This window comes from Pelodiscus sinensis, chromosome 23 (genome assembly GCF_052426305.1).
Source record: "Pelodiscus sinensis isolate ZL-2025 chromosome 23, ASM5242630v1, whole genome shotgun sequence".
Classification (NCBI taxonomy): domain Eukaryota; kingdom Metazoa; phylum Chordata; order Testudines; family Trionychidae; genus Pelodiscus; species Pelodiscus sinensis.
Window position 1 is genome coordinate 20,742,130 of NC_143074.1, and position 14,502 is coordinate 20,756,631.

The 14,502-nt window shown below is 52.8% G+C and overlaps 1 protein-coding gene across 1 annotated transcript in view; it reads left to right on the plus strand.

Annotated features, from left to right (window-relative positions):
• The window catches only part of NOTCH1 (notch receptor 1), a 105,459-nt gene that overhangs the window by 83,593 nt on the left and 7,364 nt on the right, over positions 1-14,502 (plus strand). Inside the window, exons 19-30 of the mRNA XM_075905386.2 lie at positions 1,439-1,640; positions 2,572-2,725; positions 4,077-4,261; positions 4,872-5,004; positions 5,530-5,787; positions 5,882-5,994; positions 7,229-7,800; positions 10,214-10,642; positions 11,800-11,948; positions 12,559-12,775; positions 13,053-13,143; positions 13,394-13,559. Coding sequence (XP_075761501.2) covers positions 1,439-1,640; positions 2,572-2,725; positions 4,077-4,261; positions 4,872-5,004; positions 5,530-5,787; positions 5,882-5,994; positions 7,229-7,800; positions 10,214-10,642; positions 11,800-11,948; positions 12,559-12,775; positions 13,053-13,143; positions 13,394-13,559 — 2,669 coding nt within the window. The remainder of the gene's footprint in view (positions 1-1,438; positions 1,641-2,571; positions 2,726-4,076; positions 4,262-4,871; positions 5,005-5,529; positions 5,788-5,881; positions 5,995-7,228; positions 7,801-10,213; positions 10,643-11,799; positions 11,949-12,558; positions 12,776-13,052; positions 13,144-13,393; positions 13,560-14,502) is intronic.

The following is a 14,502-nucleotide window of genomic DNA, read 5'->3' on the forward strand; positions in this document are numbered from 1 at the left end:
ACCCAGCTACGATGAAGTTGTTTAAACAAATGTGTTGCAATGGTAGAAAAAAATGTGGGTGTCTGAAAACTGTAGGTACGGAGGGGACTTATAATTCTTTTTAAAGGGTACTTTCTTGCCCACATGCTCAGGGTTCAGCTGATCGCCATAGTTGGGGTTGGGAAGGAATTTTCCTCCAGGGTAGATTGGCAGAGGCCCTGGAGGTTTTTCGCCTTCCTCTGTAGCATGGGGCACGGATCACTGCTGGAGGATTCTCTGCATCTTGGGGTCTTTAAACCATCTTGTGGCCTGAGATATAGGTGAGAGGATTATTCCAGGAGTGGGTGGGTGAGATTCTCTGGCCTGCATTGTGCTGGGGGTCGGACTAGATGTTCATAATGGTCCCCTCTGACCTTAAAGTCTATGAGTCAATAAAAAACAGTTGAGAAATTCTGATTTATAGAATCGCAGGGCTGGAAGAGACCTCAGGGGTCATGGAGTCCAGCCCCCTGCCCAAAGCAGAACCAATCCCAACTCAATCAACCCAGCCAGGGCTTTTCAAGTCGGGACTTAAACACCTCTAGGGATGGAGATTCCACCCCCTCCCTAGGGAACCCAGCCCAGTGCTGGATTTAAAGGACTCAGGGCTCCTGGTAAGGCGGATGCCACAGTCACAGCGTCCGCGAGTCCTGGGCCCTTTGGAATTGCCGGGCCCTGGGGCAACTGCCCCCTTTGCCACCCCTCCTGTCGGCAGGCCTGGAAAGTGCCCGCTGTCTTCTATAGACCTGCATCAGGCCCCATAGGTGAGACTCTGTGGTCCTTGTTGAAGCCCAGGAGCTGATGTCTGAGGGCCTCATGATAAGCAGCCCTTTGCCAGCCCACGCTCCCTTTGGAGTTGGGGTTGAAGCACTGGACTGGACTCTGCTTGCTCCCTGACCCTGGGCAGGTTGCTTTGGGGGGCGGGAGGCAAGTATTCCCCAGCGGGCTGTGCGGGTTACTACATTCAAGGGCATCACCGGCTCAGATGTAACAGCAAATAGCCACGTGGGTACCCTATGCAAAGTCAGGAAATGAAGATTGGGCCCCACCGAGGAGGGTTTTGCTCCAGTCATTAAAACGGATTCACATTGCAAGCCCAGAGATTTCTAAAAACGCCATGAACTCTTCATGTGTCGGGGGCTAGCTGGGGAAAGGGACAACCCCACCGGCTGAGCTTTTACTTGAGGAGGGTGCAGTCTGGAGCCCTGAGTTCTGTTTCTAGTTGTGCCACTGTGCGGATGACACGCAAGCATTCCGTGCCTCAGTTTCCCCCGTTTGTGTGCTTGCCTGCCTCTTGTGGGATTTTGAGACTTCATTGGTTAATGTTTGTTAGCCGGCTTGGAGAGCCGCGGATGGAGAAGGCCGTTACAGTCGTGCTTGGTGCGTATTTGGAAGTAATGTTTGTTTCCTCTCCTGCCAGCTCCTGTTTTAATGGGGGGACCTGCGTGGACGGCATCAACACCTTCACCTGCGTGTGCCCCCCTGGCTTCACGGGCAGCTACTGTGAGCACGACATCAACGAATGTGACTCTAAGCCGTGCTTGAACGGGGGCACCTGCCAGGACAGCTATGGGACCTACAAGTGCACTTGTCCGCAGGGCTACACCGGCCTCAACTGTCAGGTAAAGAACAATCAGCCTGTTAATCACAGGAGGCCAGATCCTCACGTAACCACCTGGAAGGATTGCCGGTTTACACAGGTGGAGGCTGTGCCCCTGGTTCACTGCAGATCAGCACCCCAGATCCACAGGCCTCATTTATCCCCTACCTACTCATGTCCTACACCGGTGGTTTTCAGATTACGAGTTGCTCCCCAGGACTGGGGGGTGGAATGTTGGGGGCTGGGTCTCGTTGCTGCAGGGAGATCAGGTGAGCAGTGCGGGGGCTAAGGCAGCTCCTTACCTGTCCTGGCACCGCCGACTGCGCTGCGCCCCAGAAGCGGCCGGCAGCAGGCCGGCTCCTAGGTGGGGCAGGAGAGTGCACAGGGTCCCACACACTGCCTCTGCCCCCGGCACTAGCTCCGCACTCGCATTGGCTGGGAACCTGCTTCTGGGCACAGGAGGGTCTGCAGGAGAGGCTGGAAGCTGCCTTAGCCCCCCGCACTGCTCCGCTGACCGGGAGCCATTCAAAGTAAGCCCCTCCTGCTCCAGCCCCCAGAGCCAGATCCCCCACCTACACCCCAGAGCTTTCATCTTCAGCCCCACCCTGGGGCCCCCACTCTAGTCAAATGATGTTGGGTTGTGGGTGTCAACAATTTTCTTCAACTGGGTCGTGAGGAAAAAAAAGGTTGAAAACCGCCACCCTACAGGACCCTTGCCAGAGTATGAACTTCGGGGGGAGGGATAGCTCAGTGGTTTGAGCATTGATATGCTAAACCCAGGGTTGTGAGTTCAATCCTTGCAGAGGCCATTTGGGGCAAAAGTCATCAGAGATGGTACTTGGTCCTGCTGTGAAGGCAGGGGATTGACTCAATGACTTTTCAAGGTCCCTTCCAGTTCTAGGAGATAGGCAATCTCTATTATTATTATAATAAACTTCTCCTCCTCTCCCCAGAACCTGGTACGCTGGTGCGACTCCTCTCCCTGCAAAAACGGAGGCAAGTGCTGGCAGACCCACAACCTGTACCGCTGCGAGTGCAACAGCGGGTGGACGGGCCTGTACTGTGACGTCCCCAGCGTCTCCTGTGATGTGGCTGCGAAGCAGCAAGGTAACGCCCACCCTCACAGCTGTCTTGTGAATAGCATCCTGGGGCCAGGTGAATTCACAGAATCACAGAACACTGGAACTGGAAGGGACCTTGAGGGTGCGTCTTGACTACATTCCTCTTTTGAAAGAGGAATGCAAGTGAGGGAAATCAAAATCGAAAATGCAAATGAAGCGCTGATTTACAAATCTCGCGTTTCGTTTGCGTAACCTCTTCCGATCGCTTTTTCTGAAGAGATTTTTTTGGAAAAAAAAAAGCAGTCTAGACGGGGTTCTTTCGGAAAAAAACCCAACCCTTTTTCAAAAGAACCCTTATTCCTGAAAAAAGGAGGTTTACAGGGTTCTTTCGAGATTTGTAAATCAGCGCTTCATTTGCATTTTCGATTTCACTCATTTGCATTCCTCTTTCGAAAGAGCAATGTAGTCTAGACGCACTGTAGTCTAGAGAGCTCATTGAGTCCAGTCCCCGGCCCTAACAGCAGGACCAAGCACTGTCTAGATCATCCCTGATAGATGTCTATCTAACCTTAAATATCTCCAGTGATGGAGGTTCCACAACCTCCCTGGGCAATTTATTCCAGTGTTTAACCACCCTGACAGTTAGGAAGTTTTTCCTCATGTCCAACTAAAACCTCCTTTGCTGCAATTTAAGCCCATTGCTTCTTGTTCTATCCTCAGGGGCCAAGAAGAACAATTTTTCTCCCTCCTCCTTGTAACACCCTTTTAGTTACTTGGAAGCTGCTCTCCTGTCCCCTCTTGGTCTTCTCTTTCCCAAACTAAACAAGCCCAGTTCTTTCAGTCTTCCCTCATAGTTCATGCTTTCTAGACCTTGAATCATTTGTGTTGCTCTTCTCTGGACCCTCTCCAATTTTTCCACATCCTTCCTGAAGTGCGGTGCCCGGAACTGGATACAATACTCCAGCTGAGGCCTAGTCAGCGCAGAGTAGAGCAGAACGACGACTTTGCGTGTGTTGTTCATGGAGGTTTAGGGTTGGATTCCCAAGGGACGGCCAAGCTCTATTTGACATGGGGCCCAGGAAATGGGGATAAAGGTGGTTGTGCATCGCATTGCACCTCCGTGCTTCCCAGCCCCCCTGGGGGCTAGTTCAGCTTCTGGCACAAGCTAAAGCAGCCTCTTGTTTACATTGACTCCCGGGGCCTGGCCGGAGACCACTGGAGCAACACCAAGGAGCCAGAGTGAGGGCCAAGACCCAGCACTTCTAATAGAGCGCTATGGGGGTTCTTTTCTCCAAGAGCAGCCTCCCCTTTAGAGGCCCATTTTGCACACTCGTGCCCATGCGTCACTGGCCTCGTGCGTGCTTCACTGAGTGCTCTCCGGCCTTGTGCTCTTCCAGACGTCGACGTGGCGCACCTGTGCAGGAACTCCGGCCTCTGTGTGGATACTGGCAACACCCACTTCTGCCGCTGCCAGGCTGGCTACACCGGCAGCTACTGTGAGGAGCAGGTGGACGAGTGCTCCCCAAATCCCTGCCAGAATGGAGCTACATGCACGGACTACCTGGGAGGCTACTCCTGTGAGGTACGCGGCCTGGCTGCCACGGACTACCTGCCGTCAGCAGTGCTCTGGGGGAGCACAGGGGCTTAGTGGTTAGCGCACAGGGCTGGGACGCAGGCCGCTTGGGTTCTCCCACTGACTCTGCAAGTTTAGATGAGGCATTTTACGTCTCTGGGGCTAACTCTTCTCCCTCCAGAAAGCAGGATTCATGGCACAGCTGGTGCCAGGCCAATCCTAACCCGTTCGTGGTGGTAGAGTGCTTTGCGATCCCGCATGGCGGGTGCTTTGCACGTGCTCATTTCTTTCTTTCTCCTGTGAACAAAGCTGGCCAAACTTTGGCCAAACCACACTGCCTCATTGGCAATTGACTAATTCCCTCTGGGCAGCCCCTGGAGTAGGCTGCAGCCGCAATACGGAGGTATCCCGGTGGAGAGCGTGGAAGCGGTGTTTAGCCCGTGCTTTGGGCAGCCTGGCCTTTAATCGAGACTAGACTAGCCCCCGCATGACCACTGACGGAAGAAATCAGGCATGCAGAGACTGCGGGGATGGGACCAGAATGGGAACCTGAGAAGCAAACCAAAGCTTCGCTAGCGGAGTGAATTAACTCACGGCTCCCCTCGCTCTTCCCTCGCAGTGTGTTGCTGGCTATCATGGAGTTAACTGCTCAGAGGAGATCAACGAGTGCCTGTCTCACCCATGCCAAAACGGAGGAACCTGCATCGATCTCATCAATACCTACAAATGCTCCTGCCCCAGAGGGACTCAAGGTACGTGGGTGGAGAGACGTCCTTGGTAGGTGCTCGTTAGCGCCCGGGTACTCACGCTGGTCTTCACGGTGGCTGCAGCGGCAGGAATATTGGATTCCAGACGTTTGTGAGCCCGGCCATCCACACACGCCAGGGGTGTTGTAACCCTGCTGGGCACCTCCTGCCGGTGCCCTCGACTCCCACTGACGTTGGGAGATTGGCAAGCAGCTACTCACGCAGCAGTGGGAATGGTCCTGCCTTGGGCAGAGGGCTGGATTCTATGATCCTGGTTGCCCTGCTACTGTCTTACATGAGCAGCCGAGACCAGAGCCTGTTGGGCGGACCAATACTGTCCCCTTGTTTCCTTGTACTCCCCGCTCAGTCTGCCTGTCTCTTGTCCTAGTTAGAGTGGAAGCCTCTTGCCTTTTTGTGCTGGGTTTGTACCCTGCCCAGCACAACGATGAGCAGAGCCGCCGGGCACTGGGGTAGCCCAAAACGTGACTCAGACTAACAATGGATCTTCCCTCCCCCCGTGTCTGTCCCCAGGGGTGCACTGCGAAATCAACATTGACGACTGCAGCCCTTTCTTTGATCCCGTCACCCTGGGGCCCAAGTGCTTCAACAACGGCAAGTGCACGGACCGGGTGGGCGGCTACAGCTGCGTCTGCCCGCCCGGCTTCGTGGGGGAGCGGTGCGAGGGGGACGTCAACGAATGCCTGTCCAACCCCTGCGATGTGCGGGGGACCCAGAACTGCGTGCAGCGCGTCAACGATTACAAGTGCGAATGCCGGCAGGGGTACACCGGTGAGCGAACCTTCCCTGTCCTGTGCGTGCAAGGCCTGGCACCAGAGGCTGCTGGTGACACGTCACACTCATGGGTCCCTCCTCCCCCCCGCAGGTCGTCGCTGTGACACCGTGGTGGACGGCTGCAAGGGCAAGCCCTGCAGGAACGGCGGGACCTGTGCAGTTGCGAGCAACACAGGCCGGGGCTTCATCTGTAAATGCCCCCCGGTACGTATCGAACACCTTCCAGGGCACATGCAACAGTCTGCACCATGCTCCTAGGAGGGCAGGCTAGGGAATCTAATGATCCCTCTGGCCTGAAAATCTGTGTCCTAGCAGGGGGGCTGGAATTATTTAGGGCAGGGGGGCTGAGCGCCACTCAACCAAACTGTAACCCCTGGAGAGAATGGAAACTAGGATCTTTCAGTACCCCCTGCATCACTGGTTCCAGCACCTAGGCGTCCAGGTAGATTGGAGGGAGCTCAGGCCACAGGGACCAGGCTGTGAACCCTTCCTCGCTCATCTCACCGCCGAGAATAGGACTCCCCACGTGGCCGTGACTGCTCACAATCTGGCCCCACGTGGTTCGGGGGCCGCCGAGACCGATCAAAGCCAGGGGCTGCGGTAACCGGGTGAGGGCGTGTGGGCCATGACCGTGGCAGAGAGAGGACCCAAAGCGAGGACGCCGTCTATTCTCCCACCTACGGGCAAGAGGGGGATATCGGGCAGAAAGAGATTGCAGCTGGGTATCAAGAGAACAATGCCTAGTGGTGTCATCTGCTAAGGCTATAGGACAGGCTCCCGGTGGAGATAAGGGAAGCTCCGTTACCTAGGTCATTCAGAGCAGGACCGGATGGAGTGCTAGAAAATACCGTATAGGGAAGAGACCTGCTCTGGGTGGAGGAGGGGGATCGCATGGTAGAGGAGCGAATCGATTCTGTTCCCATGTGGAACGTCAAGGTAAATATTAAGGCTGTACTGCTCTGTGATTTTTCAGAACCGGTGCCTGATTCCCAATGATTTTCATTGGGGTGTAAGCACCTAACTCCCATGGGATGTGATTTACTAAAGAAACGTAATGGGATGGGTATTGCTTCCATGCTTTGGCTAGTGATGTTCATGGGAAAGCAGTTTCCCAGTAAGCATCGCCCTTTAGCGGTGATTCTTACCTGGTAAAGGTTAGCCGGTATGCAGGAGCCTGCCCTCCCCGTTTAATCAGTTAACCGGTTAATCCCTTATGTAACCAGTTAACTAATTAAAGGGGATTTTACAGCCTGTTTTGGCCTGGCTGGCCCCAAGGACAGTGTGAGAATTCGGTGTCTCACCCAGCACCGGGCATGGACCCAGCGTGGTGGGTTCTTGCTCTGCCGCTTTCACTGGGCCTCCCTCTCAGTTCACTCCCCCTGCACCAGGCTGAAGGCAGCGACATCAGCCGCGCTAACCCCGCCTTTGGTCTCCCCAGGGTTTCGTGGGTGCCACTTGTGAAAACGACTCGCGCACCTGCGGGAACTTGCACTGCCTGAACGGCGGCACCTGCATCTCCATCCACAAGAGCTCCAAGTGCATGTGCGCCCCTGCCTTCACGGGGCCAGACTGCCAGTACCCCCTCAGCAGCCCCTGCACTTCCAACCCTTGTTACAACGGGGGCACCTGTGAGTTCTTCAGCGAGGCCCCCCCGTATTACCAGTGCAACTGCCTTGCAAACTTCAACGGCCTCTACTGCCACATCCTGGATTTTGATTTCCAGGGAGGGGTGGGTCAGGATATCATCCCGCCCACGATCGAGGAGAAATGCGAGATCCCCGTCTGCGCCGGCCTCGCGGGCAACAAGATCTGCGACGGGAAATGCAACAACCACCCCTGTGGCTGGGACGGAGGCGACTGCTCCCTCAACTTCAACGACCCCTGGAAGAACTGCTCCCATTCCCTGCAGTGCTGGAAATACTTCAACGACGGGAAGTGCGATGCGCAGTGCAACAACTCCGGGTGTCTGTACGACGGCTTTGACTGCCAGAAAGTGGAAGGGCAGTGCAAGTAAGTACCCTCCCTCCGCGTTCGCTTCAAAGCCATGATCCTTGGCCTGATCATTGAGTCCTAGGGCTGGAGGAGACCTCAGGAGGTAACTGCATCCAACCCCCTGCCCAAAGCAGGACCAACCCCAACTCCATCATCCCAGCCAGGGCTTTGTCAGGCCGGGACGTAAAAACCTCCAGGGTTGGAGGTTCCACCTGATGATCAGAGGAACGTCCGTGCACTGTTTCTGCAAAATACCCAGATAGACAAAGCCTCCTTTCTTGCTTAGCTTCTCTAGGTGCGATTTCATAGCCGGTGAAGCCAAGTCCTGAGCAACCTCGACATCCGCTGACTTCACTGGGAGTTGTAGGTGTTCAGGGACTTCCTGGGGTTGATTTACTTGCCCCATTATGTACGACACTCCTGTTGGCTCCCTCTTAGGCATCTCTGCTGATGGAGCCCCCTGTATAGATTTGCCCCACTGTGGTAAATTCTTTAATGGCCTTGACGCGTTTGGCATAGTTGGTGCTTCATGGGAAATCGGCAAGAAACTGAGTGGTACTCATAGACTTTACGGTCAGAAGGGACCGGCATGTTCATCTAGTTTGCTCTCCTGCACATGGCAGGCCACAGAACCTCACCCACCCACTCCTGTAATAGACTCCTAATCACTGGCTTGGTTACTGAAGTCCTCATATTTTGACTTACAACTTCTAAATTACAGAGGCTATGTCTAGACTGCAGGCTTCTTTCGAAAGAGGCTCTTTCGAAAGCATCTTTCGAAAGAGCCTCTTTTGAAAGAGAGCGTCTAGACTGCAGGCGGATCTTTCGAAAGAGCAAGCCGCTTTTTCGAAAGAGAGCACCCAGCGAGTCTGGATGCTCTCTTTCGAGGAAGCCCTATTTACATTGAAGAACGCCTTCTTTCGAAAGAGGAACTTTCGAAAGAAGGCGTTCTTCCTCGTGAAACGAGGTTTACCGCCATCGAAAGAAAAGCCGCGTTCTTTTGAAATAATTTCGAAAGAACGCGGCTTGAGTCTGGACGCAGGGGAAGTTTTTTCGGGAAAAGGCTACTTTTCCCGAAAAAAACCCTGAGTCTGGACACAGCCAGAGAATCCACCATTTACACTGCCGGTTGATCGTCTCTAGTCCAGCACTCTCTGGTCTGGCAACATCTGTGGTCCAGCATGAGTTTAATTAGCTGGATGTCCCCTTAGCATGGATATGGCCAAGTTTCCCAACTTCCCATAAAGTTTGTTTACAGCCGCCAGTGTTCTTGGCTCTCAGTGTTCTGTGCTGTTATTTAGCTCTAATTGACCCCTCAGTGCCTTCGAAGGGTATGTCTACACAGCAAAGTTATTTCAAAATAACTTTCCTAGCGTCTACACAAGCCAACTGCTATTTCAAAATGAATTCGAAATAGCGGAGGGCTTATTTCGAAATTGGTAAACCTCATTCCACGAGGAATAGTGCCAATTTCGAAATTGCTATTTCGAAATAAGGGCTGTGCAGATGCTTATTTCAAAATTGGGGGCCTCCAGCCCTTCCCAAGGTGCCCTGCTGGCCACCCTGGCCACAAGGTAACTTCTGACCTGATGCCTTGATGGAACCAGTTCCGGCTGGCCTTAAATGCGATTCAGCGTCCAATCAGTGTGGATGCGCTATTTCGAAATGCATTTTGTGTGTAGACATGTTATTTCGAAATAAGATATTTCAAAATAACGCTGTAGTGTATACATACCCTAAGAGCCCAGGATACAGTGCAAGTGTTGGAAATGCTGCCCATGGTTTGGCAAATTTTTGACCCGCCGGTCAGGTTCCGAGGGTGCCAGATTAGCATGGTGCAACCTGTAGTTTAAACCTACAAGTGACCCAGGCCCCATGCTGCCGAGGAAGGTGAAAATCCTCCGGGGTCTCTGCCAGTCTGATCGGGGGTAAATTCCCTCCTAACCCAAGATATGGAGCTGAGTTAGATCCTGAGCACATGGGCCAATGCTGAAGCCCTCCTGCTGGCATACTGCCGATGGCACCAGCTTTCAGAAGAGCCACCCCCTCCCCACTACTTGCTGATGCAGACTGAGCATTTTAGTGCAATAACACAGACTTGATCTCTGGTTCCTAGACAAACTCTTTTGAGTCATTGCATTCTGCTCCTCTCCATTTCCCTGGGTCAAAGTAATTGTCTTCACTTCCTGTTCTCAATTGCTACCAACAGTTTAATAGCTGCCGTGTTTTGCCCCAGAAGTGGTTGCTTTTCAGTGTTGCCTAAAGCGGTTCCCTCTTGATAGGGCAATTTGGGACGTGTCCGGGTGAGCAGTGCTGTTGTTACAAGAGAGAAAACTTTGAAACTCCTAGTACTGTACTACCTTAGTAGCTGGAGAATAAGAGTGGCTGTTGGTGTAATTAACCTCTTTCCCTGTCTTTCCTTTCTCCCTAGTCCTCTGTATGACCAGTACTGTAAAGATCACTTTTCAGATGGTCACTGCGACCAGGGGTGTAACAATGCTGAGTGTGAATGGGACGGGCTGGACTGTGCCAACAACATGCCTGAGAAACTTGCGGATGGCACATTGGTGGTGGTGGTCCTGATAACCCCCGAGAACCTGAAGAACAACTCCTTCAACTTCCTCCGGGAGCTAAGCCGCATCCTTCACACCAACGTGGTCTTCAAGAAGAACCCCAAGGGAGAGTACATGATCTTCCCCTACTATGGCAACGAAGAGGAGCTGAAAAAGCACCACATCAAGAGGTCGACGGAGAACTGGGCAGATGTGCCCAGTGCCGTCTTCAACACAGTAAAGACGTCCCTCTCATCGCGGGTCGGCGGAAGACAGCGGAGAGAGCTGGATCAGATGGATATCAGAGGGTGAGGGGGCTGGGGAAAGGCTCTCACCGAATAGTTATTTTGCCCTGTTGATATTAATAATCTGCTCTAAGGAAAATGAGAATGGAGTACTTAAATATCAACGGGAATTGCCAGAAAAGCTGGGAAGGGAGTGTAAATGCTGCCAGTTTCTGGTTTGGAATTTTTTTTCAACCAGTGCTACAGCTGATGTGACTACCGGAGTCCCAGGTGTTGGCCAGGAGTCAGGCAGAGGGCTCACGCAGTCAGCATGAGGTTGACTCTCATTTTGGGAAGTCCTGTAGTAAAGCCTCAGGTTCCTCCTGGGAAATGCTGATTGTAGAGGTCTGGTATGAGCCTTTCGTGACTGCAGAGCTGCAAGATGCTTTGAGACACTTGCTGAAAAGGGCTCTACGCCCAATTCTCTTCACTATGAGCGGCAGGAGTCAGGAATAGCTCCCCCTCCCCTGCCCCCGGAGATATGATGGGGCCAGTGGAGATACAATGGGGTAAAGCTGGTGGGAGAAGAGATTCCGTCTAGAGATGTAAAATCCCCGTTAACCGGTTAAATGTTACGTCAACCTGATGTTTAACTGGTTAACTGACCAAGCAGGATCCAGGCAAGAGAATGCGGAGTAGCCCCCAGCCTGTGGGGCTCCCACACGCAGCCCTGTGCTGGGACTGGCTGCCGGCTCCCAGCCCTCGCCGGAGGCTAGGCTCCCCGCGAACAGAGGCTATTCCAGATGCTGGCACAGCCCCTGCCCACAGGACACTCGGGCCCACCACGAACAGAGGCTGCTCCGGTCCCCACCGGTTACCGGTTAACCGATTAACCTTTCACCTCCCTAATTCAGGCCCCATGTTGTATTGTTATTTAGCACCCTACCATGTGTGTGCAATGTCTGTCGTTGCTATGGAAAGACATTCCTGTGTTACTGAACAGCTGACACACTGGTGGGGCTAAATCCTGCCATCCTCACCTAGGTAAAACTCCGATAGGCAAAGCTCCGGCTAATGTCACACTTCAGTCTGCAGGATTTGGGCTATGCGTGAGCAAACAAGTCTGTTCCCATCACCTTCACCCATCCCGATGTGGGGCTACGGGGAGAACAGACCTAGGTCTTGACTCTTCTTCAGTCTGATGGCTGTTCCCTATGCCTGTTTGCTCACCTCCCATGCAGATCCATCGTCTACTTGGAAATCGACAACCGCCAGTGCATCGTCTCCTCCTCGCAATGTTTTCAGAGCGCAACTGACGTGGCAGCTTTCCTGGGTGCCTTGGCCTCGCTGGGTAACCTGAACATCCCCTACAAAATAGAAGCCGTTAAAAGTAAGTTGAGCTGGCAGCTGTTGGCGGGATTGAGACTGGAGGTGATTGAAACTTTCCAGCAGACATCCGTGATCCAATTATCAGCCAGCCAAGCTCCGAAGGCTGTATCCAGAGACAGTGCAGCTTTAATAACCTTGAATCTTTAGGTTGTTTAAATCTATGTTAATAAACTAATTCTGTATTTTTTTTTTATGTTGCTTAGTTCGGGTTTATTTCAAAATCATTACAGCTAAAAAAGGGGGGGGGGGAGGAACCACCAAGTCCAATCAATCATGACATGTGAGGAGCTGGAGTTTGTATCTTCGAAATCCCCCTGAATCCTTTTGTCTTAACAGCTCAATGAGAGCGCAGCGATTTGAAGTTTGCTAATCCTTTTCCTTAAAGGAGAAAAAAGTAAAGCTGTCTCCTGATGCAGCCGGCTTGTGCAGCGGAGAATTTGCCGATAGTTTGCAATTCTGATTAATAGCGTATAAAATGACCTTATTTTGGGGAATGATTTAGCTCAGCCATAGGTACTCCTATTAACTAATTTTGCTTCATTTGCGCTCTGTCACCAGTTTGCTATGCAGCTTAATGTCTCAGTTTCGCCATGCACCCTGCTCTTTTTTAGGCGAAACAGCTGAGCTCCCAAGGAACACCCAGTTATATCCTATGTATGTGGTGGTGGCCGTCCTGGCCTTGCTCGCTTTCATTTGCGTGGGAGTCGTGGTCTCTCGCAAGCGGCGCAGGGAACACGGGCAGCTCTGGTTCCCAGAAGGCTTCAAAGTGACGGAGTCGAGCAAGAAGAAGCGACGTGAACCGCTGGGGGAGGATTCCGTGGGACTGAAGTGAGTAATCCGGCAGTTAACCTGTGAAATGCTGCGGAGGGCTGGGAAGCGTCTCCTTTCGTGCTTTCGATGCTACAGCCAAGGAAAAGGTTATAAAGCGTTCTCGGGGGAAGAAGGGGTTGCCAGGGGAGAGCAATGCTCTAGCTTTGTGGGGATTTTAAAGTGTTCTGTAAATCGCGGTGACTTTCTTCAGTTAGTTTTGCGCCTGCAGAGCATGTGAGTCATTGTCTCTCGGTGTTCCCAGGAATAATCACTTGCGTTGTTGGTTTTTTTTAAGACCCCTGAAAAATGCGTCTGATGGCACCTTGATGGATGACAACCAGAATGAATGGGGTGATGAAGAAACCTTGGACACTAAGAAGTTCAGGGTAAGCCAGCAGAAACATTCGCTTGCGGAGAGTTCGTTCGTTAGGCAGCGAGGAGACGCTACACCAGGGTTTAGGCTCTCAGGTTCTATACCAGGCTGATCACAACTTCGGAAAGCCCCTTTTCAACCGGCGTGGGATGCCCATGTAGCTTTGAGTCTTACACCGCTTTGTGTGTTAACCCTGCTTTTTTGCATCGTCTCTTGCTTATTCCTTGGGGTCTGACTTGCAGCTTCCTTTTCTCCTTCCTTAGTTTGAGGAGCAGGCGATGCTGCCGGACGCGGACGATCAGACCGATCACAGGCAGTGGACCCAACAGCACCTGGATGCAGCCGACCTTCGCATCTCTTCCATGGCCCCCACCCCGCCGCAAGGTGAAATTGATGCAGATTGCATGGATGTCAACGTGCGAGGCCCTGGTAAGGGAGATGCCTTTGCTCTGATGCTTGCATGATTTACTCTGCAGCCCTCATCCTCTCTGCAGTGCAAGAATATCTAGCTAGTTGCATTTCTCCTGTGCCCGTGGCTATGTTGCCGTTTACACATCAGTCTCCACGCAGCCTCACACAGAAGTGCCTCGCCTAGAAGTCCTCCCATGGGGCATTGCTACTGGGGGGTATGATTTAAGGAGATTTGCCCTTGCGACATTTTGTTTTCCATAAATCCTTATTTAGAGGCAAGTCACAGAAACAAGAACAACAAGGAGTCCTGTGGCACCTTAAAGACCAGGAGTAGGGAAATCTCAGACCCTGGGGCCAGATGTGGCCTCTGGCTTGCCTGGATCCGGCCCCTGAAGCTCAGAGCCTCCCCCCAGCATTGGAGAGCCCACGTTGGTGCTCCAGCCCCCCCACCTCCCACCCCACAGCCCCAACGTAGGCCTGGAGCACCCAAAATCTACTAGGCTGGGCCCCCCTAGGCTCTGGTGTGGGAAGGGAATGTAGGGAGTATCCTTCTCCTCACTCAGGCCATGGCAGTGAAGGTTGGGTTTGGTTTTGTAGGGTATTTTTGCTTCTCACTTGTGTGCAGCTCCCGACTGATTTTTCTGTGGGTCAGTGGTCCCCAGCCCAAAAAAGGTCCCTCGCCCCGGTTCAGTACTAACAGATTTATTAGGGCATACGCTTTCCTGGGTGAAAAACCACTGAGGCATCTGCTGAAGTGGTTTTTACCCACGAAAGCGTCTGCCCAAATAAATCGGTTAGCCCTTACGGTGCCACGGGCCTCCTCGTTTTTGAGTCTCCGAATTGCCCCTCAGTGGTTAACTAAAGGGAGATTTACAGAAAACAAAACCCCTCGTTGTTTTTTGCAGAGACAGGCTAACATGGCTCCTCTTTGAGAACCAAAGATGTTAGAGTTTGGGGGAGA